Source organism: Globicephala melas, chromosome 6 (genome assembly GCF_963455315.2).
Source record: "Globicephala melas chromosome 6, mGloMel1.2, whole genome shotgun sequence".
Lineage (NCBI taxonomy): Eukaryota > Metazoa > Chordata > Mammalia > Artiodactyla > Delphinidae > Globicephala > Globicephala melas.
This window is the reverse complement of record NC_083319.1, coordinates 100187967-100212377: the sequence shown is the minus strand read 5'-3', so window position 1 is coordinate 100212377 and position 24411 is coordinate 100187967. Positions and strand designations below refer to the sequence as shown.

The 24411-nt window shown below is 54.4% G+C and overlaps 1 protein-coding gene across 1 annotated transcript; it reads right to left on the bottom strand.

Annotated features, from left to right (window-relative positions):
• Positions 1-23349, bottom strand: RHOBTB2 (Rho related BTB domain containing 2). Its single transcript, XM_060301263.1, has 10 exons — positions 23333-23349; positions 14857-15058; positions 14135-14238; positions 13423-13608; positions 11714-12732; positions 11327-11445; positions 8793-8943; positions 5122-5210; positions 4197-4302; positions 1-2986 (listed from the first exon to the last, which is right to left on the bottom strand). Coding segments are annotated over exons 1-10 (2196 nt in total). The 5' UTR covers positions 23335-23349; the 3' UTR covers positions 1-2768.
• Positions 23350-24411: the final 1062 nt, after the last annotated feature.

The following is a 24411-nucleotide window of genomic DNA, read 5'->3' as shown; positions in this document are numbered from 1 at the left end:
TTAGGTACAAAATATTCATGTGTTTATGAATTCATGACCAAATTAAATATGCAATTTTATATAAAAAGAGGCGTGTGTGTGTGTGTGTGTGTTCTCCCCCATCCTACTGTTCTCTGGAGCAGTGCTGAGTGACCCGGGTGCAGGGGTGTGTGTTCTTGCTGTGTGACCCGCTCCATCCTTCTCCCTTTTATGCCTCGGGCTCAAGCTCGCCCTGCATGGGCGTCTCCTGCTCTGACTCTGGATTTCCGGGCGCCAGGTTCCTGGGGGACTGGAATCCAGCCCCTCCTCCCTGCCCTTCCCCTGGGGGAGGGACCCCAGCCTGGCCCAGCTTCCCCACAGCCTCCGCAGGTGATGTCTCTGGGCCACACCTGGGCCTGTTGGGCTCCCTAGAGGTGCAGACTGGCTCTGACAGAGCTGGTGGGAAGGGGGTGGGGGGTGGGGCCCTGCTTGCTGGGGTCATTCTGTGACCCCTCACCTGGGGGCCTCCTGCAACTCCCGGGCCACCTTCCCTTTCTCTCCCCGCTGGCCTTTCTGCATCCTCATCAGTGGGCCCAGTGGCTCAGCCCTGCAACCTCTTGGAGCCCCAATTCCCTTGCCATTGGACCTCAGGCCCTGGCTCTCCCACCCACCTAGAGTTCCCGGGAGGCCCCCCGGCCCCTCCTCTGTTCCCCCCCCCCACAGTGAAGGTGCTGGGGGCAGAGCTGCACCCCCCACCTTGGAGGCTCCCCTTCTGCCCCGCCCACTGCTCCTCAGGCTCGCCCCGAGCTCAGCGGCAAGGAGCTAACCGGCCACTAGAGGGCAGCACACGTCTGCTTTCCCAGCCCGCCACCCGGAGAAGGACTTGGAGGGGAGGCAGCCATGGCCTCCAAGTCTGGGGCTCCGACAACACGGGGCACAGTCACTCTAGACCCGCTTGACCTGCCACTTGACCTGCTCCTTCTCTTGACGAGGACTTAATTTCAAATCCCTAGGTCTTGGCACCAAAAAACTGATGCAGAGTTTCCATTGTTTCTGGGTTTGCTCTATCCCAGACCTAAAGCCAGCCTCTTGGTGGTGGAGCCCACCTAGGGCCCTGGGACCGAAAACCAGTTCCTCTTCCTAAAGCATCTTTCTTAGACGAGGTGACTCCTGAGCTCTGAGGCCAGGAGCTCAGTCTCTCTGGCTCCACCTTCATCAGAGGGACTCCGTCTTCTAAATCTACAAAGGGTGTGGGGAGTGAAATACGAATCAGGATTAGAAAACGTGGAGGTCAGTTGCGACCCATCTTTTCCCCAAAGCTACTGTCTTAATCCTCCAGTCCTCCAGTCTCCTCCCTCCTCTTCTCTGGACTGACCTTGGCTTCGCTCCTGTTCAATTCCATTTTTTCTCCTTCCCTTTTATCACGAGCCAGCACTGAGTGAGGCCATGTGCTATGATCCTTCATTACAGGGCCTCCTATTCTCCATGTCAGTGCCTTTCTCCTGACCTTTGACCCCTACCACACCCCATCCCTCCAACACATTCATATGTTATGGAGTTACCTGATGAAGGTGAGGATAGCCTGATTCTCATGATGGGCGAACGCATGGCTCCGATGCCACAGAGATTCCTGGGCCCACCCTCCCCACCCCCGAAACCTCATCCCCAGCATGCTGAGGGCATGCAACGTGCTGCCCAGGGTCAACCAGCAGGGCCGGAGCGTCCTCGGTCACAGCCGGTGACACTGCTTTCCTGAAAAGCATTGGAGTCAATTCTACTGTCTCAACCGTTGCCTCATCCACATGGGGAACCCTGTTTGGCTTTATAGAAATGGAAGCCATACAGGGACTTTTTCTGTCTTTCTTCCTTTGAGGGGATAGAGGCGACAACGTTTTTGTTGGTGGTGATTCTGTTCATTGTTGTTTGGGGTTTTTTGCTAAATTTACCCCACGAGAAGCCGTGCTAACCAGAGGCAGGGGGAGGAGCCCAAAGGAGCATGGGATTGCTGTACCCAGGCCCCCATCACTCCCTTCCTTCTCTCCCCCTGTTCCAGCTGTTTCCTTTCATTTCCATCTCCAAATCTGAGCGGTGAAGGAGGGGGGAGAAAGAAGTTTCTCACTGCACCAAGAGGCGCTGCTTCTAGGCCTGCAGCTCTGAGCAACCTCTGCCGCCCTTCTCGGGCCTGGATGCCCACAGCCCTGGGAGGGATGCTGGCAGAGGGCCAGCCTTCCACTTGCGGCCTCTGGCAGCCGCACCCCAGGGGTGGAAACCTTGAGTTGGGTTCTGAAGGCTTAATTTCTACCCTGACTTCTCCAGTGAGGATTTGAGTAGGTTCCACGTGCAAATGCCCACAAAACATTTGCAACCCTCTAAGTCCACTGATGCAAACACACGATCAACAGAGGTAGGACCCTGCCTGCTCACGGCCGCTCACGGGGAGGAGGCTGCCTCCGCAGACCAAGACACACGGCCTCACGGCTGGGAGAGTTTCCCTTTGATTCTAGGGCTCTCCAACCCAGAGACCAGAGGCCACAGCCCTCAGCCCTTTCCCCGCACCCCACCTCCCAGGAGCCGTCTCCTGCCCTGCTGTGGAATCGGGACCTCTCCCCGGGCGCCTGTTCCGACCCACGAGGCCCGGCTCCTTCCTCTCTCTGCTGAGCTATGCTGGCTGGTGAGAGCAGCTCCTCCCCGTAGGGTCCCGGTTATGTGAGTCCTTTGTCCCTGGAAGGTGGAGGGGGCGATGCAGAAGAGCAGAGGGGCAAGAACAAGTGGGGGCAACAGCAGCGGGGTCAGAAGAGGGTGGCAGCATCTCAGACCACAGCCGAGGAGGAAGATGGGGAGGACGAGGAGGTGGCTGAAGAGGCCGGCGAGGAAGGGCTGTTCCAGAACAGCCAGCGCCGCTTGGGCTGCCGTCTCAGGTGGAGATAGTCCTCCTTCTGACGCTCCTTCCGGGCCCGCTGGTAGTGGTCTTCCTCCTTCAGGTACCAGACAGGCGGCCACCGGTGCTTCTCAAAATACTCCTGGTTTTCTGGAGCAGAACGCAGTAGGGTTTGACGAGGAGGATGTCAGGAGAAGGGGCAAGAGGGACTCCCACCCCTGCCCTGCTGCCACGGGACCCGCAGACGGCCTTCGGTCCTGCAAGGACCACATCCCTTCACAGGGCCCCCTAAAGAGAGTCAGGTGCCCAGGGAGTGGGGCTGACGGTACGTGCCGGGGAAAGGCGTTCCCACTTGTGCTATTCTTCAAAGACAGAGGGAAGATCTACACAGGGCTTTAGTGTGTGCTGAGAATAAAGCAGGCTGAGGCAAAGTATGGGGGAGAAAGGGCAAGCAAAGCTGTCGGCAAGAAGATGCGCGGCTTGGCTGGGGTGACAGCAGAGGTGGCTGGCAGAGCTGAGGTTTCCAAGGCAAGTGGGGATGGGGGTGTTGCAGGAGGTCAGACGGGAGGGAAGGCTGGACTGAGGGGTTTGGACCTATTCTGGAAGGCCGGGGGAGCACCACGGGAGTTTGGAACCGGGGGAGTGATGCGATTGGAGCTGTGCTTTAGAAAGAAAATGCTAGAAGGGTGAAGAGGAGAGAATGGGGGTGGGAGAACTGGCGGCGTACAGCGAGAAGCTGCCAGCGGGGAGGGGGTCACAGCAGAGTGGAGGGCGCCCAGCGAAGACCTCAAGATGGAGCGGCAGGAACTCGGGGAGGCCAGCGACACCTCTCCCTGGAGCCTATGCGCTTCCTGTGGGCCCCAGGACCTGAGACGTCAATTAAGCAGAGGCCAAGCTGCAGGGATCCCAGAGGATACCCAGACCTGTGCTGCCCAGGCTGGGACTTGTGCCCATTCCTAGGTTATGAAATTAATGTCATGGGTCATGAGTAGCATTAAAAACAATTGAGGTATTTTTTATATGTGTACTGGGGTCACAAGGTAAAATGTACTGCTTACTGTGGAGTCTGATGCAAAAAGGTCTGAAAAATACCAACTCTAGTCTGACTGTACTTAGGAGGAACAGAAGCCCAGAGGGGCGAAGTGAGTTGCCCAAGGTCCCCAAGGGAGCCCTGCCCTCCACGCCAGCACTTTTCCCGGGCCCCCCTCTGCCTGGCCGGATGCACCTCTGCAGGCTGCTCCCCACCCACAAGGTCAAGTTAGGCCCAAGGGTCTTTGGCAGTCTCCGGGTGCCCTGGGGTCAGGGCAGAGATTTGGACCCAAGCAGACGGAGGAGCACAGGTGCAGCCGGGGGTGCTCACCTGGGGACATGGCCTTCATGTCTCGTGGGAACTTGCGACACACGTTGTTGTAGTTGGTGCAGATGTGGTGGAGACACCAGTCAGCCAACTGATACGCGCAGTGGAACTGGGAACAGACGGGAACGCATCTGTGCTGGGACCCCAGGGGCGGGGTCTGCACACAGACATCTACAGCTGCCTTCAGAGCCAAAGCTTTGGCACAGGTGGGCAAAGGCCCTGAAGTCATAAAGACTCGAGAGGTACCTCGAGAGGCAAGGCCACACAAGACCACAAGGGAATGACGCTGGATTTGCTCCTTGGCACTGTCACGACCACCACCTCACCTCCGACCTGTCCCCGGCAGTCCCAGAAATCCACATTCCTATGTGGCGGCATCCTGCTGTGTCTGCCCTCCTCAGATATGACCCCTCGTCCTCTCTGCTGTCAGGGACCGAAGCAGCCTGCACTAAGGTGCTGACGACCAGGCTTAGAAAACTGACTTCCCAGGTGTGTCTGCCATGCTTTAACTTCGTAAACTAATCTTTACTGGTAGAATTTCTGGCACCCGGAGGGCCAGTGTGGGAGATTTTGCTTGCCTGTTTGGGAAAATGGAGGTGGGAAGTTCATTTTAGAGGGAGAGTCCTCAGTGTGCCTTAAATGACCTCAGCAGGCAGCAGCCACGTCTGTACATGATTCCGGGCTTCCCTCCCCGTTTCCTGAAGTCTCTGTCCCTTCCCCCCACCATGGCCAGCCTCTCCTCTTGGCGGGGTAGGGTGCATCCTCTGGCCTGGAGGATGAGATGGGCTCTGCCCACTCAGGGAACCAAGTCTGACAGTGGGTTCCCTTCCTACCCACCACCTCCCAGCCCCTCCCCATTCGCTGCCAAATGGGCAGGCAGAGCCCAAAGCTGAGAATGTTGGAGGGATTCCTTCCCCTGCCATCCTACCTGAGCCAGTTCCAGGAACACAAGGACGTCCCCATCGATGTCCACCATCATCTGAGTCGCTTCCATCAGCCCGGTCACTGTGTATTGCTCTGTGACACACACACAGCCAGGAATGGGCTGAAGGACCACAGGAGTGGACAGGCACTTGCTTATCCCCCCTGGCAGGGGCCCATCGCAGGGCAAAGGGGTGAGTCCCAACAGGCCAGGAGATATAAGTCTGCTGCTACCAGTGAGGAAACTGGGATTAGAGCAAGACTTTCCAGGTGGAGTGGAGGTGGGAAGTGAAGGAGATCAGAATCACCTAAAAGGGTTTTTCAAGCTACGTACGTTGCACCAAGTAGTTACATGGGTGGGGTGAAAGCCCCCGCCCCCCAGAGCAGCCACTGAAACTGATGGGAGAGGGTATCAAACCTCAGGTTTGCTGAGAACTATGAATTAGAACTAAGGATTAAACCAAGTTGTTCGTATTGATTTAAATTTTGTAACAAATTGTGTACTGACCTTGCATTTCATGTTAAAACGTTTCTATGGAAGAAGTAAACACTCTTAGTCCTGAATTTTAACTGTATCGCTATAAACTCATAAAGTATTTTATCTTTAAAAATATATTTCCCAGCTCAGTCCACGGAAAAGACCTAGAAACAAGAGCCATCCCAATAGCAAAAGCATCTCTAAGGCACAGATTGCAGCCTTGAAATCCCATTTCCAGCTACAAGAAACCAGGACTTCTTAGAGAAATGGCTGATTCCAGGTCTGGGGCAGGAAATGTACAAGAGGAACCTGGAACATCTTGTCATTCCTGATAAGCAGAAAGCTCAGAGACTCTGCAGCCAACTTGAAGAGACTCCTACAGGCTAAGGGAGCAGTAGGGTATTTGAGCTTCCATAAAGCTAACTGCAGTTATTTGAAACCAACTGAGTAGGTTCAAATCTGAGAGTTCATAAGCATACTTAATAATAAGAAACTAATTGGTCACTCTCAAAGGATGATAGGAAAACAAATGTATCTTGAAAACTGGTAAATAAAAGAATCAAGCATTCACCTGCCTGCTCTACATGAACTATACCACTGGGTAAATGAACAGTAGGTGAGGGCAAGGTTCTCTCTTTTTAGAAGTGTTCCAACAGATAAAGAAAAAAATGACTGAATTGGAATATTACCATTTCACGACACCTAATAAATTAATGGATCCAGGCAATGACATTCAATGGTTGCTAACGTCACAAAGAGACAGAAAAGCAGACAGTCTATGCTTCTTGATGAAAAAGAGAAACAATGTATGAAGTAGCCTTACCGAAAGAAAACTGAATGTGAATCCGATCTAGCCTCTAGATCCAATGGCCAGTTTACAGGAAAGATGGTGTACTATAGAAACGCAATCAGTAAAAAAAATCTAGATTTCCTAGATCAGTGGGGTTTTTCCAACAAATTGCAAGGGAAAGTTTTTTTCATGGACAAGGTACTTAGAGATTAAAAAAGAAAAAACTTAAAGGATATATAAAAAATAAAATCATGCTATAGTGTTGAAGGATGCACATTTGGATGATAAAACTATGAGGAAGTGTAAGGAAGTGAGGCTATAAAAAAGAATAATAGGCAGAGTGGTTCCTCCTGGGGACGGGGGAAGGGCCTGTGGTTGGGAGGGACAGGTGAAGGGCTTCTGGTATGGCCGGCAAGGGTCCCTTTGCTTTGTAATACTTCATTAAGCTGACCATATATTATGTATATTTGTGTTATATTTAACATTAAAAAAAATTTAAGCTTGGGACTTCCCTGGTGGTGCAGTGGTTAAGACTCCACGCTCCCAATGCAGGGGGCCCGGGTTCGATCCCTGGTCAGAGAACTAGATTCCACACGCATGCTGCAGCTAAGAGTTCACATGCCACTGCTAAGCCACAACTAAGGAGCCGGCAAGCCGCAACGAAGGTGCCCACGTGCCATAACTAAGGAGCCCACCTGTTACAACTAAGACCCAGTGCAACCAAATAAATAAATGTTAAAAAAAATTTTAAGCTTGAATTAATAACTTCATAGGAAGCATATATCACTAAACACAAAGCACCACTTACTACACCATACTTGGCATTTTCCACTGACAAGGTACATACACAACGCATTTTTTAAATATGTTTCTTGCACGTATGGCGCATTTCACTGGAAAAGTCATTCAGTGTTATTCTCTATAAGCCTTTCCACGCAGCAGTGATTAACATTTTTCATCGCTACCTTGTGAAAATTACCCATGTGTGCTTAACCAATGGTGTCTATTTGACTTGTATCTGATCGCCTGCCATGATGAAACAAACTTAAACACCTTTATACGTTTTTTTTCATGTGGGTCATTTCTTTGTCGATAGCCTTTCAAACGTTGAATTACTCGGTCTAAGAGTTTGGACAGTTTTCTGTGCTCTGGGAAGGCCACAGCACTTTTTCATGGATGACCATGGATGACATATTGTTGCAGCTCTGACCTTTATTATTTATTTATGTATTTATTTATTTCCAGGCCACACTGTGTGGCATGCAGGATCTTAGTTCCCCAACCAGGGATCGAACCCGTGCCCCCCTGCAGTGGAAGAGCGGAGTCCTAACCAACCACTGGCCCGCCAGGGAATTCTGCAGTTGTAAGCTTTAGAAGCCTGTCTCTCGCTCCCTGCCCTGAAGCCCTTGGTGTCCCCTGGACTCGCTCTGCAGAGGGAGTTGAGCTCCTGAACGGTAAGGCTCAGCTCTTCACATTTGGTTCTGATCAATGATTTCTCCCTTCTTCCTGGGACCACGTCCCACCTTCCAACTCATTTCTCATCATGGGATCACCGCTTCCCTCATAGCTCAGTCCCAGCCTTGATCATCTGCCCAGGGCCCCAGCAGCTCTGACACCGGGTCCTTCCCTGAACCTCAACTCAGTATCTGAGGCCCTGCTCTCTGCCCCCTGACCCGCCCAAGAATACTAACCTCGACATCAACACCAGTACAGGTAGCAATGCCGACACCAACGCAAAGCAAATGTCGACTCCAACATCAGCAGACCCCAGACACCCCTGACCGGGATGGCGGCATTTCTCCTCCAGCCCTTGGACCCCGAGCTCCTGCACCTTGGTCTCCCTCCTGCCTCAGTCCCTGCTCCAACCCATCTCTGAGGTTGGTCCATCCTGAAAGCTGAGCTCGAGCTCTCAGGATCTACAAGGAATCAAGGAATTAGGAGCGGCAGGTCAATGTTTGCTGTCTTATTTCTAGAAGAAGAAAGGGAAAGTGAAGGTGGAAGAGAAGAAGGAGGAAGAGGGAAAGGAGAAGAAGGAGAAGGAAAAAGAAAGGAAGGAGGAAGGGGAGAGATGAGGAACGTGTTCTTTTCTTTTTGACTTCTTAAGCTTGCATGAGTGCGGCCAAGCTAATAAGAACAGCAGGCCCTGGCGTCTGCTGGAGACCACTTTGCTGGGCCAAGATGCCCTCTGGAGAGAGCCTACAAGGTGATCCCACCGAGCGCCCCTTTCACATGTTTCTTTACATCCGTGTCCTCACCCAAACCCCAGTACGCACCGACGTATTTCACTTTATGTAAACGTATTCCCTGGGTGCTCGTGGCCTGTCCCCTAGGAGGAGACAGGTGAGAGAAGCAATCACGACTCCTGGGGGTCCCCGACTCCTCCTCCCGGGAGGCCCCGGAGCTTAGTTACCTGTGAGGGCGACCAAGTGTGGCAGGCAGAGGCGGTTGGCCAGGATGATAAGCTTCATGTCGTCCAGGTCGGGGCTGGAGGTGAACATGCCGGTGTACAGGTATTCCAGCACGGCCCTCATGCAGCTCTTGCTCGTGTAAGGAAACACCACCTGCGGGTGGGAAGGAATAGAGCAGGCTGCGGTGAGGTCCAGCTTTAGGGAAAGAGTAACTCAGTTCTGAGGAACTCAGAAGACTCTGGCCCACCTAGCTGGGCTACTCCAAACAGGCAGCCACCCCTTCGTGGCCCCTGGACCTGCTCAGAACCCCCCTTCCCCAAAGGCTGGTCTCCCACAGCAACAGCCTGTGCTGAGCCCAGCTGCTGAGCACCTATGAGCAGTGCTCCAACAGCTTTTTTTTTTTTTTTTTGGCGGTACGCGGGCCTCTCACTGCTGTGGCCTCTCCCGTTGCAGAGCACAGGCTCCGGACGCGCAGGCTCAGCGGCCATGGCTCACGGGCCCAGCCGCTCCGCGGCATGTGGGATCTTCCCGGACCGGGGCACGAACCCGTGTCCCCTGCATCGGCAGGCGGACTCTCAACCACTGCGCCACCAGGGAAGCCCTCCAACAGCTTTTAAAAGGACCTGGACTCTTGCTAGCATCCTTCCGGCTTGGAGGGTGTGTGAAGGAGTCCTTCTGGTCCCCTGCACCAGCCCCTCCCAGCCCTTCAGGGAGCAGTGCAAGTGGGATGCGAATGAGCAAAGCAGACATCAGCTGGTGTCTCCGGTCTGCTTGAAGCTGCTGTTCTGGGCCTCTGGGATCTCTTCAGAGCAGAACCAACACAAAAACTGCTTTCTCATCAGACGCCGGCCTCTCCAGGCTACACTGGGGATCCGCTGGAGCTTTACAGCTGCTTCTGTGGTAGTGGTGGGCCCCGCGGCTTTGGAGAGTCCCCAGCCTCACACTTTTGCACATCCCAACCCAACTCACGCTTCAAGGAGCACAGACAACTCAAATCTGAACCCCTCCACTTCGCCTGCCGGAAAGACGTCCTTCCCAGAAATTTTAGGAAATCCCTACTCTGTATCATAGGACGCTCTGCTGCACTGTTCTTCGTCTAGCTTTTCATTCAAGTGTTTGCTGAGCACTGACTAAGGGACCAGAGCTGAGGAGAGTACTCAGCAGAAGTAAAAGACCTAGTCCCTACACTCAAGAGAAACCACAAACCAGCTGGGGAAACGGGGTGTGGACCCTCAGAACTTGAAGTCACTGCACAAAGAAGGACCTTGTTAATTGCAAGGCTGAGTGACGGACAGTCAATGTTGCAGGAGTTCAGAGAAGATGGAGAACAGGGCCACGGCCTGGGCTGCTCGGCTTGGCTGGGAGAGTGGAAAGGCGAGAACAGACTTGAGAGAACAGACTGAAGAGGATACTTCTAAGGACACACTGATAGGCGCCTTCCAACTCTGTGTTTCCAGTCTAGGTGCCCAAGAAAGCAGCGGTATCAGTGAGAACAGGGGGTTGGAGTGGCCCTGATTAAGGGAAGGGTGATGGCATGAAGTGTTTCTTTCTAGTTTCTGTATTCTGATGCTTTGCAGTTTGGGGGCCTTGCTGACCCTAGAGGGACTTCCTAGAGATAATGAAGGCCTCACCTGAGATCATGCCTTTCATATGCAAACCAAACAATCCAGAGCCCACACCCCCAGGTGTCATCTTCATCTGCTCTCACACTCCAGGCCACTCTCCCCCTGCCCTAAGTACCCCAGGGCCAGGTACCAGATGACTCAGGACGGCCCCTATGCCCCAGAGCCTGATGAAATTATTCAAACTAGCCAACCCTAAGCCTGTTTACCCTGCTTCACCTCTTCCTTCCCAGGGAAGAGACAATAAAGGCTCCTGCCCACAGTCCCCCTTACTCCCTCTGCCGCATGACCCAACCTGGTGCTTCCCTGCATGTCCCCAGACGCTGTGTGTGCCCCTCCCATTGAGATCTGTGAGTATAACAACCTATCTTTTTAATGGTAGTTTTTTCCTGATCTGTTGGCGTCACCATACCTCAATTATAATAAAACCTACATTTAAAAACAGTGATGGATTCAGTTTGGGACAGACTGAATATTTTTCTAGTTATTTCACGTGCGTCCGGGAGAAAGCAAGGTACAATGTATACAGCCAAGGAATCAGAAGTCTTGAGTTCAAGTCCTACCCTCTCCTTTCTACATACAGAGCTTTGCATGAGTCGCTTAACTTCTCAGGTCCTCACTTTCCTTACACGTAAAGTGGAAGGCTACGCTATAAGAGTCTCGTGTGAGACAATATAAGACAACGAATCGAAAGTGTCTTCTCAACTGTAGAGTTAAGATGTTACCGTATTTCCCTAGCCTGGTAGACTGGAAAGTCCTTGGCTGTGGGAACCATCTCATAAACTTCTCTCGGGCCCATCACTCAGTGACGTGCACACAGTCAAGGCTGAGGAAAGTACCATTAAGTGACAGATGCCTCAGATGGGAAGGGAGTAAGTCCCTCTCTTTCCCAACCGTTCCCATCCTAGCCTTACCTCCCTGGTGGAACTCTCCACAAATGGCCCCCCAAACATGGCAGCCATCCAGTCACAGCTGGAGATCAACAGGGGCTTGTGGGCGCTGATGGCGCCGTCATCCAGGATGAAGGTCACATCTGTCCGGGCGGAGAAGAGGCATCACGTGAGCACGTGGGGAAAGAACGTGGGACACCCAACCCCAAGGGTCAACAGCGTGCCCAGACAACCTGCTTCCTTCCGAGCCACAGGCTGTGAAGCACAATGTGACCACACTCTCAGGCTGGGGACGCTGGGCTTCAGGGGCATCAGCAGCTGAGATGACTTAGAATGCTACCTGGACCTCAGAAGGCTCCTGGAGGGAACTCCCCCGCCTTCTGGACATCAGCTCCTAAGCACGTTCCATACCTGAGAAGGTGCCTTTTGCCAAGCACTCCTTAACCCGGTTGGTCCGGCGGACGTGGAAGGCCTTGGTGATCTCCTGGTTCATGAAGGCCTCATTGTTGAGAATGTTGGCCACCATCATGCGCAGATCAAAGACCTCGAGCAGCTCAGCAATGTGGGCGATGTGCATAAGGTCCCGCTCATTCTCGTCCAGCTCCCCTGTGTACAGGTACTTGAGAACAGCCCGGAAGGGCCCCGGCTGGATGGAGTTGTCCATTTTCACCACCACCATCAGCCGGGATTTATAAGTCAGTGGATCCTCTGCCATCTCTTCCTGGATGCTCACAAAAGCTCGGCTCCAGGAAGATAGCACTCGACCCCTCCCAGGCAGGTACCCTGTCCCATTGCCCCGTAAGATCCCATCGCTAGTTGAAGCCCGGAGTCCAGCGGGTCCGGAGCCCCCACTCTCTTCCACGCTCTCGCACACATCGAAGCTGGCTGCCCGAAGCAGGAAGTCCCGGCCGTGGTGGTGGTGGTGATGGTGGTGGTGTTGATCAGGGTGACCCCGGTGGTCCTCCGGGCAGGGGCCCCCTGACCCTGAGGGGCCCCCCAGATCCCCCTCACTCAGGTCCATGAGGAACAGGTCGTAGAACTTGGAGGAGGAAGTGGAGAGGTAGATCTTGTGGGCAAAGATGCGCACACGCTCCTGCAGCACCAGGATGACGTCCGCGCACAGCGGGTCCTCCAGGAGGTGGGCGGGGCACTCCTCGCTGCTGGAGGGGGGGTCGGGCACCACAATGATGGGGGGAGGTGGCTTGGGGGGCAGGAAGGGTGCCTGCAGCAGAGGCCGCTGCACATTGCGGAGGTGGGACTTCCAGAACTGCAGGTGCCGGCGGGAGATGAGTGCTGCACGGATGGCGTTGTCAAAGACGTCCTTGATGCCGAACTGGGCCACCACGCTGGTCTCGTAGTAGGGGATGCCCAGCTCCTTGGCCACCTCCCGACCCTTCTCTGGGGGAAGGATCTCATTGGGCTTGATGGGCCTGGCAGGTTCAAGAAGGGAAGCCAAATTCATGTTGGTGGTAGAGAGTGGGGGGCAGGGAGAGGTAGCTCTCCAGAGCCTGTCTGTTTTTCACCAGGCTGGAGGGTCTCTGCTCAGGATCTGTGTCCTAAGACCCATGCCTGCCCTGCTCATTTCCACTCCCTTTCTCCTCTGTCTCGCTAAATCCTACTAGTCCTTCAAGGCTCACTTCCAATCACCTCTTCTTCCAGGAAGCCCTCCATATCTATGCCCGGCCCTGGTGACCTCCCCAGCTCAAAACAGTGGTAGCGATAACCACCTGTCTGGCAATTAACATGCAACATTCCACGTTGGTTTTTAACATGTTCACCTATCAAGTTCACCTCCCAGCAAGATTATAAGCTCCTTTCATGCAAAGGAATGCTTGCCCACCCACTCCCTCTCCTTCTCTCCTCATGATGCTTAGCCCAGTATGGCCCACTCAGTGTAACAGATGGATAGCTGGATGGATAGCTGGATGGATAGCTGGATGGATGGATGGATGGATGAATGAAAGAATGAGAACTCTTGTTGTCTCCCTACATAAGCTCGCTTCAAATGGAGGGAGAGATGTGAGGCTTAGTGGATTCCCTCAGGACTGAGCAGGAAGCCTGGAGACACGCCCCACACCCCATCTGCCGCCTTCCCCTCCCTAGGCACCAGCACCCCCTACCTAGCCAAGGGTCTCCTGGCCCTATTGACAGCCTCCAGGTCGGCGTAGCGCAGGTCCAGCTGGCAGCCCACCAAGATGACAGGTGCTCGGGGGCAGAAGTGTTTGATTTCTGGGTACCACATGGTCTTGACATGGTGCAGGGAGTTGGGGTTGGCAATGGAGAAGCACAGAACCACCACATCGGATCTGGCGGTGGGAGAGTGAGGTTACAGGCAAAGAAAGCTAGTGGTAGGTTACCTGCCCCTGGAACGAGGGAGAACACACACACCCGCCTGCACCCCCTACACTGCAGTCCCACGTCTGTCATATGGATCTGCTCACACGATCTTTCCCAAAACGTATAATAATAGAACCTCTAGTTTATGCACCCCTCACTTAGCATTTTAGAGCTTCCAAAGACTCTTGTTTTGACCTCACAGCTCTCTTGTGAGTTAGAAATGACCACTTTTTACCATCTCATCTGCGAAAACTCATCTCAGAACAGCTCTCCTAACTGCTCAGAGTCCCAGAGCCACTGCTTAACAGGGTAGGACTCAAACCAGGCATCCTGATCGCAAGCCACCCAGGCTGCCGCCCCCTCACGGGTCTGCCCGTGCTGCTTTCTCCACTCCTTCCTGCCAGGCTCAGGGTCACAGAGGCGCTTCATACCTCGGGGAAAGCAGGGAAAAGCCATCCACTTGGCTCCCCGCAGGCAGCCGGGGGCCTTCCCTACCTCCCATAAGCAAAGCGACGGTCTTTGTGGTGATCTCCAAAGGTGTCCCAGAGGCGGAGGGACACGCTGACATCATCTACCACGTCTCGGGAACGTTCCAGCACCTGTGGGGGCAGGGAGGGGGACAGGAATCTAGGGCAACGGTTCTTGGAGGCCCTGCATGCCTGCTCACTCCTGAGGGTCCTGCAACATGGGGGCTGGAGAGACAGCCAGTGCCTCCCAACGTGTGCCTTAAAACACCTTCATCCAGGTGCCACCTCTGCAGACTCACTAACAAGAGCTGGCCAGGAGGTGAGAGACTCTCAGAGGGCAGACCGTTACGGCAGTGGACGGGATCTCTCAGGGAGCCTGCCCTTGTTCCCAACTGTACCTGCCAATTGGACACTTCCAAGCCTCTGATCTTTTGGTATCGTTAGCTGGCAGCTTCTTCCCTACCGCCAGCTCTCATCTCTCCAAAGCACCACCCCTTTCCCCCTTCAGGGCTCCCCATTATTGGGGGCTATGCCCCAGGCACCAGCTCAGCCGTGCAAAACACAAAGGGCCAAGGACCCCTCCGCTGGAGGGGGGCACTCCTCTCAGGCCTCCCTCCCAGGGCTCCTTGCTCTTCAGCTGCCTCCACCCGACCCCTAAGGGGCTTCCATGAGCTAGGCACAGGCCCCGTTTGGAGTGATCCCTGGGGAAGAAGCCCAGATGCGCGGCGCGGCGCGGACGCCCAGCCTTACCTCCTGACACACCCGGTACTGGTCGATGGCCCAAACTGTGGGCACGTGGGTGGCTAGCAGCTGGTACTGGGTGAGGGTGGCATTGCAGGCCCGGGCACAGATGAGCCTGGTCTTGCCCACAGCGTTGTCCCCCACTACCACGCACTTGATGGTCTCTACGTTTGGCCTTTCATAATCCATGTCAGAATCCATTAATTGGGACCTGAGGGAGAGGAGAGAAGCGGTGAAGACAGCTATGCATGCCAGCCCCTGGAGGGCCGGGGCCAGCTGCTCTCCTCAGCCAGGGCTGCCCCCTCTCCAAGCATCGGAGTGGAGAGGAGGAGGAAGGAGCGGGCGGCTTTCTGGCCAAGAGCTCTGCAGGGGCCGAGGAGACGGGAGCCCCTTCAGGCTGAGAGGCGCAGCTCCACCAGGTGAACCTCTGGTCTCCCTCCTGTTGCCGCCATCCTCCGGTGGGGCTCCGGGATGGGGGGGATGCCTGAGAGAGATACCAAGGCGGAGTCTGCCCAGGGCCAGTCCCCACCCTCCCGGGAAGAGAAGTGTCTGCCTAGGAAGCTCAGTCATCATCTGCGCTCCTTCTCCAGCCAGCAGGGCTGTGGCAGCAGAACAACAAACAGCTGAGAGAAGCGGAGTCACGGCCAGGTCCCCACCCCTTCCCAGCATGCCCGAGGGCAGGGCCGCTTTAAAATTTAATGGACTTGTCAAAGCTGGGCAGCAGCTCTCCTGGCCTCCACCTTTGTCCCTCTCCCTCTCTGGTTGTGGATTTCCAAGCCCCAGCCTGCCCATGGCTATCCTTCAACCCCGGCCCCCTTTATGGAGATGCCAGAGTCCTTCAGCCCAGGCTCTTGGGGCTGAGGGGGCTTCTGCATGCACCTGAGCAGTCCACAGGCCTCCCCTCTCCTCCTCTGGGTCTGTCCCGTTGCCTACGTGGCTCACTCAGCAGCAGGCCCCGTTTTGAGATGGCGGTGGGGGTAACTACGGGCCTGGGATGATACACCCCACGGCTAAGAGACCAGTGGGCCTTCCCATCCCCTACCCAGGCCTACCCTCCAAGCATCCTGCATCCAGTTTCAGGGGAAGTGAGATACGCTCCTTTCCACACTTCTCCTTCCTGGGGAGGAGGATTCTCAGGCTGGAAGCCCCCAGACACTGGCAACCCTGGAAGGATGCTCGCTAACTTGACTGCATGGGTAATGGGGAAGCAGAGAGTCAGAAACTTGGGCCTGAATTTCTGGGCAAATATTTGCCTTAGTTTCCTTCTGTGTTGGGTAGAGAGGAAGTGGCTTGCCCACCCACAGAGAGGGATTGCTCAGATTAACAAACAGAAGTCCCTTCTGTAGTCAAAATGTCATGTCAGTGTTTAAAAAGCTGTCACCAGGAGGGGGCCCTCGGCTTGAAGGGGCTCTTGCTGGCAGCCTCCCAGTTGGCATCCACCTCCTGGAAGAGTGGAAGAGAGAGGGTAGGGGTAGATGCGGGCGTTACTCGGAAGCGTGGTTTTGCCAGGGTCATTGGCCTGCCCCTGCTCACATTCCCTGTGCACCTGAAGTCAGCTGGGGGTTGGAGCAATTTGGAGGAATCCTTCCTAGGCCAAGGAAGGCTGAGCTCAGAGGAGTCCTGGAGGCTGCCCAGGCACCCTCACTGCTGAGCCATCCAGCCCAGGAGTCAGGCCACCATGCTGGGCTGTAACTGGATGCCAGCAGGCAGGAATGTAGACCTGAAATATCCAAGTAACGATGGCAACTGGGATTTGCTCGAGTAGATGCATCTCAGCCACCTAAGCAAAAAGTACAGCAAGGACTTTTCAATGAGACAAGCGTCTCCCCCTTGGAATTTTACAGGATCTAAACAACAAGGGGTCTCCGTGCAGGTTCCCCCCCACCCCCCGCCAGTCTCCAGCGCAACTGTCTGCCTCATTCCTTCTCCTTCCTCTGCCCCTGCTCGCCCTCCCCAGCAAGCAACCACCATTCTACCGACCATCTTGCCTCCCCGCTGCTCTCTCTCCTGAACTGAGGACCGGGACCCCCATGTTGACAGCTCCTGGTCTCAAGTCAGGCAGTGGGGAGGATGTGTTGGCGCTAGGAGGAATCTTCTGGGTTGTGGTTTCTGTTTTATCGACGGAAGAACAAAACAGATAGAATCCCAAATACAAATACATGCAGCTGTAGGAGAAAGAGAAAAACCTACTAGCCCACAGAACTTCTTTCTCGAATTCAGATTCCAGCAGCATGGAGGTGTGTAGGCAGAAGGGGGGGATGAGGAGGTACGGAGCAGGCACATCGGTTCTTACATCCAGGAGCAGCTGGATGGCGAGGAGGATGTCAGAACACCAGCAGAGCAGTTCAGTGCTGGTTCAAGATCATCGAGTCTATGACTCAAACACTCAGGCACACCTTATGCACCTCTATGGTTAAGTAGGGGACAGCTAAGCAACAAGCAGGAGAGCCACACTGTGCTGTGAGTTTAGCCAGCAGACCTGCTGGGTGCAGCTCCAGCTGAGCAGCCCCTCCCCATTTGTTCCCCAGCTGCCCCTGAGGCCTTCCCCTGCATGTCTTTTGACTTCCTCCTGATTTTTATCATTCTCACCCACTCCACCCCTGTGCCGGCTGCCTGACTGGCAAACTTCATTGTCAGATCTGGGAAAGGGCAAATCACTTCACTTGTCTGGGCCTCAATCTGCCCTTCGGGAAAATGGGTATGAGGGCTCCCGGAGAAAGTCTCCTGAATCTTGGTAAATCCATGCCAAGAGAGCCTGGGCCGAAAGGAGGTATTTGCCTTCTTATGTAATGTGGTATTATATAATGCTGGATTACATATCTATATGTGTAATTATATCTCTCTTTAAGATACACACTGGCCCGATTAAGCCAGCAGAACTCTTAGTGTAATCAGGCCTGTCTTTAAAAGGACCTGTACTGGAGATATGGTGCCATTGCCAACAGTAATGTAATTTTTGCTCAAGAATATTGCTACTTTACTGTATCACCGCTTATGTACAACGGCACAGCCCACTCAGTAAGCTTCTCAACTTCCCCTTTCCTTCTAGCACTCTCTCCTTCAATGACTCTAGACTTTTCTGCACAATTGCCTCATCCCCATTCCTTCTGAGCTTCCTGGCCAACCTCCGTACGCTACGGCTTCCTTGCCACCCTGCCCTGGCTATCACGACCCCCAGGCCACTCCTTTCCCTCAATGATTCCAGCGTCACGTACGTGCTCCCTTCCCACCCCAACCCACAATCCCTGTTCCCTTCTCCAAAAACAGCCTCCTGCCCACTGCTCTCCCAGCTCTTTGAACTCAGGACAGGCCAAAATGAAAGGTGTGCTCAGATTAGCTGCAACACTCACAGGCTCCCAGTCCCACACCCACACACCTACACACACTCTTTGCAGAGCCCAGAAAAGCCCCTCTTTCCCTCCCACAGCTGATAGGAGGCTTGTTCATCTGTAGCTGCCCTAGTCTGGTTGTCAAGGAAACAACAGAATCTCCCTGGGAGCCTGCTTTGTCTCCTAGCAACCAATATCCCACATCCTGCATCTTACACAAAATACAAAATATCTTGAAAATGAAGGTAAAAATCAAGGAGGATGTATACGATCAGGAAGAGAAAAGCAGAGAGGGTGGCCTTCCAATTAAAAGAGGCCACTGACATTGTAACATGGGGGAAGGCAAAGAGATGAATCCCTCCACAGGCCCGATGGGCAGCGGGGCCCAAAGGGATCCTGAATGGTCATATTAACAAAAAATGCAAGCCTAAACACAGAATAAGCCTCTTCAAACATCAACAAACAGCCCTAAGGATTTCTCCCAGTAGTTTGCCAGAACTCAGACGCACAGACTGCAATGGAGTGTGTTGAAAGAAACATCTCCAGAACAGCGAGCAAAATACATTCCATTGGTTTTTAACGGAAACATTTCCACCACTCTGGACCTTTTTTCCTGCACGCTGCTCTGCACACACATACAAAATAAAATTTTTTTAAAATTTTAAATGGGGAAGGGGGAAGGCCACGACACGCCACGGCAATCAAGTCATCTTCCCTTCCCTAGATAAACCAAGAAAATGTTAGTCCCCCGCCCGCTAAGACCCCAGCAGCCGAAGCTATAGCCCAGGCAAGAGCGGAAGCCCAAGGGAAGTCAGGAGGGGCGCAGACAGGGCCCGGGAGGACGCAGAGCGGGGAAGCGGCGCGTTTCCAGAGGCTGCTTGCAACCCAGCCATAACAGAAATTAATCATTTACTTACACCGCTACATGTGACGGGGTAATTTCTAGTGTAAGGAACACATCTCTTCCTGCTAAGCACGCTCATTTTAGTGAAATGGCTGGGGTCACTCCGCGCGTGCAAGTTAGGACGATGCCGGCGCCGTCGCGCTGCTGCCGCTCAGGTTCCGTACCCGGTTCGCGTTAGATCAAAAACTCTGACAGAGAAGCCCGGGCCGGACGGCGGGCAGGGAGCGGCCACGCGCGCGGCACTGCAGCCATTGCCTCTTCCGGATCAGCATCTCCCCGCACCCCCGGCGCCCCGTGTCATGGAGGCGCGCCGGCGCCGGGCAGCTGGCCGGCCGCTCCGACCTCCGCGACTGGGCCGCGCCGCCGCCAACGGTCCTCTGGCTGCGGAGGCTGGAGGCGGCGAGCAGGAGTGGGCTAGAGTGGCGAGGCCGCCACTGCTACGCGCCCGGGCCCGATCCGAAGGCGCGGCCACGAAGAAGCCTAGCGCCGCAGTCCCAGGGACCGCTCGCGACCTCCTTTTTTCATTCACAAAAAAGGGAAAGGGGAAAAAAAAAAAGAAAGAAAGAAGGCAGCAAAAAAAGGTGGGGCAAAATCGTACCCGGGACGCCAGCCGTGACAGGTGCCGCCCATCTCGGCGCTCCGTTGGTGGAAAGGGGGCGGTGGGCGGGGAAGGGGCGGAGAAATAAGGGGATTGGGCGTCTCGGAGGCCCCGCCCCCTGCCCCGCCTCGCGACGCCTCTCGCTCCTTCTACTCTTCCCCCCACCTCCCCCGACTCCGGGAGGGAAGCGGCGTAGGGGGTCTCGGCTCGCCACCCGTGCTGGGGCAGCGTCCCTCTACCTGGCGAGGATCAAAACCGCACTGGACTCCCACGGGGTTCCCCCCTTTCCTCCGGGAGGCTGAGAAAGAACTCCTAGAGCATCCTAGTCCGCCCTGAAAGGGGTGCGAGTTAGGGACGGGAAACTCGACATTTTTGCCTTGACCCTTACTTAGCCCCAGGCATCCACTGCTTCCCATGAGAAAAGGAAGACAGCGTTTCCTCTGCCGTCAGGGGCGTTCTTCTGGCATTTGAGGACCTTCCTCCCTCCATCATCACCCCTGCAGCTACAGCCTATGTCTCCAATTTCCATGCCCCTTAATGAGTTTCAGGGTGGGGGGCCCTGTACCATCTGCACCTGTTTCCCATCTAAGCCTCCCCCGCCCCACACCCCGTCCCCCGTCCCTCTTCTCCAGCAGGCTCCACTTCCATCCCACATTCATCCTATTGCCACCTGGCGTTCACCAGTATCTTCTGCCCTCTGAAAGAAATGCCACGAAGACACTAGCCCTGGAGACGTTACCTAAAGCACCTTTGGGCTCTCTGTCTCAAAATTCTGTAAAATAGATTACAAGGGATGACATCTGTAACGTGAGTGGTCCTCAAAGGAAGTTTCCATGTTCAAGGCTAGTTTGATTATGAGGATCTTGACTGCTAGTAATGACAGTAGTCAGCTCAGTCTGGTTTTATCCATCTTGTCGATTACCTCTGGACAATTTTTAAAGCCCAGATTGACGTGCCTCCCCCTTAACCCCCTCCGTCACACCTCCAACTTGTGCTCTGAGAATGCAAATCCACTTTAATACTAGTTTCTGCAACATATAATTGCCAAAAAATAAAGCCAAATAAAAAATGAATTTTGTATTGTCTGAAGCATGCTTCCCATCTATGAATGCATGTAATTGGAAGTTGCCCACCAAGGTGTTCATGCTTTCCGGCCTGGTCCACATTCAGTAAGTGCGTGATTGGTGAGGGATGCTTCCCCCACCTCCTTCTGAATCTACCTAGAGCCGGAAAAGAGATTAAGCATGATCGAGGGTGCTCCTAGTTAGGATCCCCTCTTCATAAAACAGAGTAGTGGTTTGAACACAAGCTTAGGAAAGAAACTCAACTGTGTACAGGTGTGCTCCTCCCACAGGTTTGGTGTTGAAGAGCCTCACCCTAACCTCTGCGCCAAGAGCACAGCATGAGATCTCTGCATGGACACCATTGGGGGGCCAGGGTGTCTGACATCCTGATCCCTCCACCCACTCCAGAGCGCCAGCCTGTTGGCTTCATGTTTCACACATCCCAGCAACAGGCAGAGCCCCGATGCAGCACAGAGCAGGAAAAGAGAACTGACCTCTCCCCAAAGTCATGGGGCAATAGGGCTTGCAGCTATGCGCCCTTTCTCTTTTTGGAGAAAGAGGCACCAGATCCCAGCTTTTTCTCCTCATCAGGGCAACTGAAGATTCTCAACTCGAGAGGCAGATCACTACCAAGACCCAGCCCTCAGCCTCTGCCCCAACTGTGGCCAATGCCAGGCCTTCTTCCCACCCAACCCTGGCCCTCAATTCATGCCTCCCAGCTACTCAAGACAGCCTCAAGATCTTGGCTCCCAGGCCAAGGATCTGGCTACCATGTTTGCTTCACCTTTGCCAGCCCTCCAATGGAAAACAGGGCCATTCCCTGAGGCTGGGTCCCTCGCCAGCAACCAAGGAGTTGTCAGTGGCCTGCTCTGAGCCCTCTGTCCCAGGCCCCAGCTCCCAGCCCTCAGCAGCCTCTCATAGCGCAGGCGGCCTGCCCCCTCCCCCTCCCCGTGCACCCGGCCCACCCCAGCCCTGGGACGTCCACTTTCCTCCCTTCAGATTACAGTCATTCCTTGGTATCTGCTAGGGATTGTTTTCGGGAGCCCTCCGGGAATAACAAAATCCTCAAATGCTCAAGTCCCTTATATAAAATGGCAAAGTACAATGAACATAGTTGGTGTTCCCTGTTCTCAGGTTTCCATGCAGATGCAGAAACCTGTGAATACGAAGCACCAACTGTATACATATTTATTGGAAAAAAATCTGCCTGTAAGTGGACCCGCACGGTGGAAACCCTTGTTGTTCAAGGGTCAACTGTATGTCTCAAGTCAGACCTGGGGGGGAAGTTTTTCTAGAAAGGCTCCTGCCCTTTCCTCTCTGCCTCCTGCTTTCTTCTGTTACACACACCACACACACACACACACACACACACACACACACACACACACACACACACACACACACACACACACACACCAGCCCCCTCTTCCCAGTTTCTGCAGCTTGGAACCACTGTGTGTTTCTTTGGAGCACTTCAGGACAGGCTGTTGACTCCCCCATATCACTGGCTGCCTGGGTGTCCACACTGCCTTTCTGCTGGTGGCCCAGGCAAGGACCTCCCTCGCCAAGCTTACGTGCCCTGAGGGGACAGTGCCTGGCTGCAGCCTGAGGGGTTCTTTCCCTTCTAGTTTCCCAAAAATCTCTTCCCTTACCACAGCCCTCTTGTGACTCCTCCTGCCCAATGACACAAACCCCTTGAACTTGTCCCCCAACGTCACCCCCTCCATCTATCCCCATAACCGCCCTCCTCCAGGACATCACGCGCTGCCGTTTTCCTGAAGCCCGTGGGCAGGAGGCTGGTCTGGGGAGAGAACTCTCCATCGGGTTCTCAGGAATGCACCCATGCAGCAGGCTCTCAGCCAGTGCCACCAAGCCCTCCTCTCCCTGTGGCTCTGAAGGTCCCTCCCTGGTACCAGCCCAAGCTATGCAGACCCCTCCCACTGTGCCTTCCTCCAACCTGCATGCTCCATTTGCTTCCCAAGCAGCTTCAGCCCTTCAACTATTTGTGAGCTGCTAGCCTGTCTTCTCTTTGCCCCTCTGCTGGAACACTCGAGCCTCTGTGAAGCCCACCCCACAGGCCTTCTGACGTGGGCTGAAGGAGCCGAATCTGGAAGCCTGGAGTCTCTCAGCCTCCTTGCCCAGGGCTCATGGGGAATTTCAGGTCTCTGCGAGGAGACAGGGATCTTCTGGGCCTTTGCTCAAGTGACTCCCTCAGGCTGAACACCCTTCCTCTTTCCACCCCCTTCACTTGGATAATGCTTACTCATCCTTCAAATCTCAGCCTAGATGTCACTTCCTCCAGGAAGTCTTCCATGAGTATCCCCTGCAAAGTCTAGGTTCCCTGCCCTTCCTCTACACTCCCCTAAGAATATCAGTCACCCTGCTGTATCATGGGGTCTCTCTGTCCCTCACAGTACTGAGGACGCTTTAGGGAAGGGACTATGCTTATTCAAAAGAGTACCATCCGTGCTGGTCTAGCGCCTGGCAACAGACACTCAAGAGGGACTCAATAAATCCTGGACGCGTGGATGAATGTTTGGGGTACAGAACTTGATGGGGAAGGAGTTGACATCACACAGTGGCTACTCACATGTCCAGAGAGGGCTTCCACAGGTTGTACTGGCCTTTTCTTCGGGCTGCCATTGCTCTGTGCTCCCTCCAGGCTCCCGGTTGGGCTGGGTGGAAGGGAAGGGGGCAGGGCAGGGGAAGAGAGTGGGAGAAGGAATGAGCACACTGTGAGTAATGCAAAGAGGCACCACCAGGTCGATCAGCCCAAACAGAGGGTCCTACTCAAGGTAAGAGCATGGCCTCTGCTGTCCAGGCTCGATGGGCTGAGACACTCAGCCCCGGGGCCAAGAGAGAGGCCATCAAAGGGAGACAAGGGGCTCCTTGAGGGGTAAGAACTGGGGTCATGGGCCATCCCATGCTGCAGGCATCTGCACATTCTGAACTTGTTTGGTAATTTGGAAAGATCGGTCCACTGTCCATCAGGAGGCCTGGATTCCGTCCTCACGCAACTGTGTGACGTTGGACAATTCCCAGACCTCTCTGGGCCTCAGCTTTCTTATGTACGAGGGTTGGGTCAGGTGACCTTTGAGGCTCATTCCAGCACTGACACCTGATGCGAGTTCCTAACATGGAAGGCCTATGTCTAATTGGCTGTCCTTTTCACTGGAGCAGCTCCTGACCCAAATTGGGACTCTAAAATGTCAGCTGACGGCTGCCAAGGCTGAGCACAGAAGGAAGCATTTTGGGCTGGAGGGTGGAGGGATTAGACACATGGTAAGAGGCAGAGAGAGAACCTCATTCTGCCATCGTCCCCACTTTCAGCTTCCTTACGTGGTCAGTCACAATTTGGGGACCAATTCAGACACAGAAAATTTTAGAACTTCCGGAGAAATAGGGAACGATGAAGAAAGGGCTTGGAGAGGCCAGCCATAGACCTCTGGAAACAGATGGCCCTGTGTCATTTCAGGGTAATGGAAGGGTATCTGTGACAACCCCCTAGGGGCAGGGTGGTGACAAGACAGAAGGAAGCCAAGGGAAGAGGAGCCCCCCCTCAAGCCCAGTGAGGGCAGAGATGCGGACCACAGCAGCCCCAAGAGCCCAGAGTGAAGGAAACCAAAACAGAGGAGGAGCCGATCTCAGTTCTAGTACCCGCTCCATCAG

Bases quoted from the DNA above. Each gene is read 5' to 3' on its own strand.
- RHOBTB2 (XM_060301263.1), bottom strand. The intron at 13,609-14,134 runs GTAGGGAAGGCC...TCCCACCGCCAG, and splicing joins CGTCGCTTTGCTTATGGGAG to ATCCGATGTGGTGGTTCTGT. The intron at 11,446-11,713 runs GTATGGAACGTG...CCGCCCGGACAG, and splicing joins GGCAAAAGGCACCTTCTCAG to ATGTGACCTTCATCCTGGAT.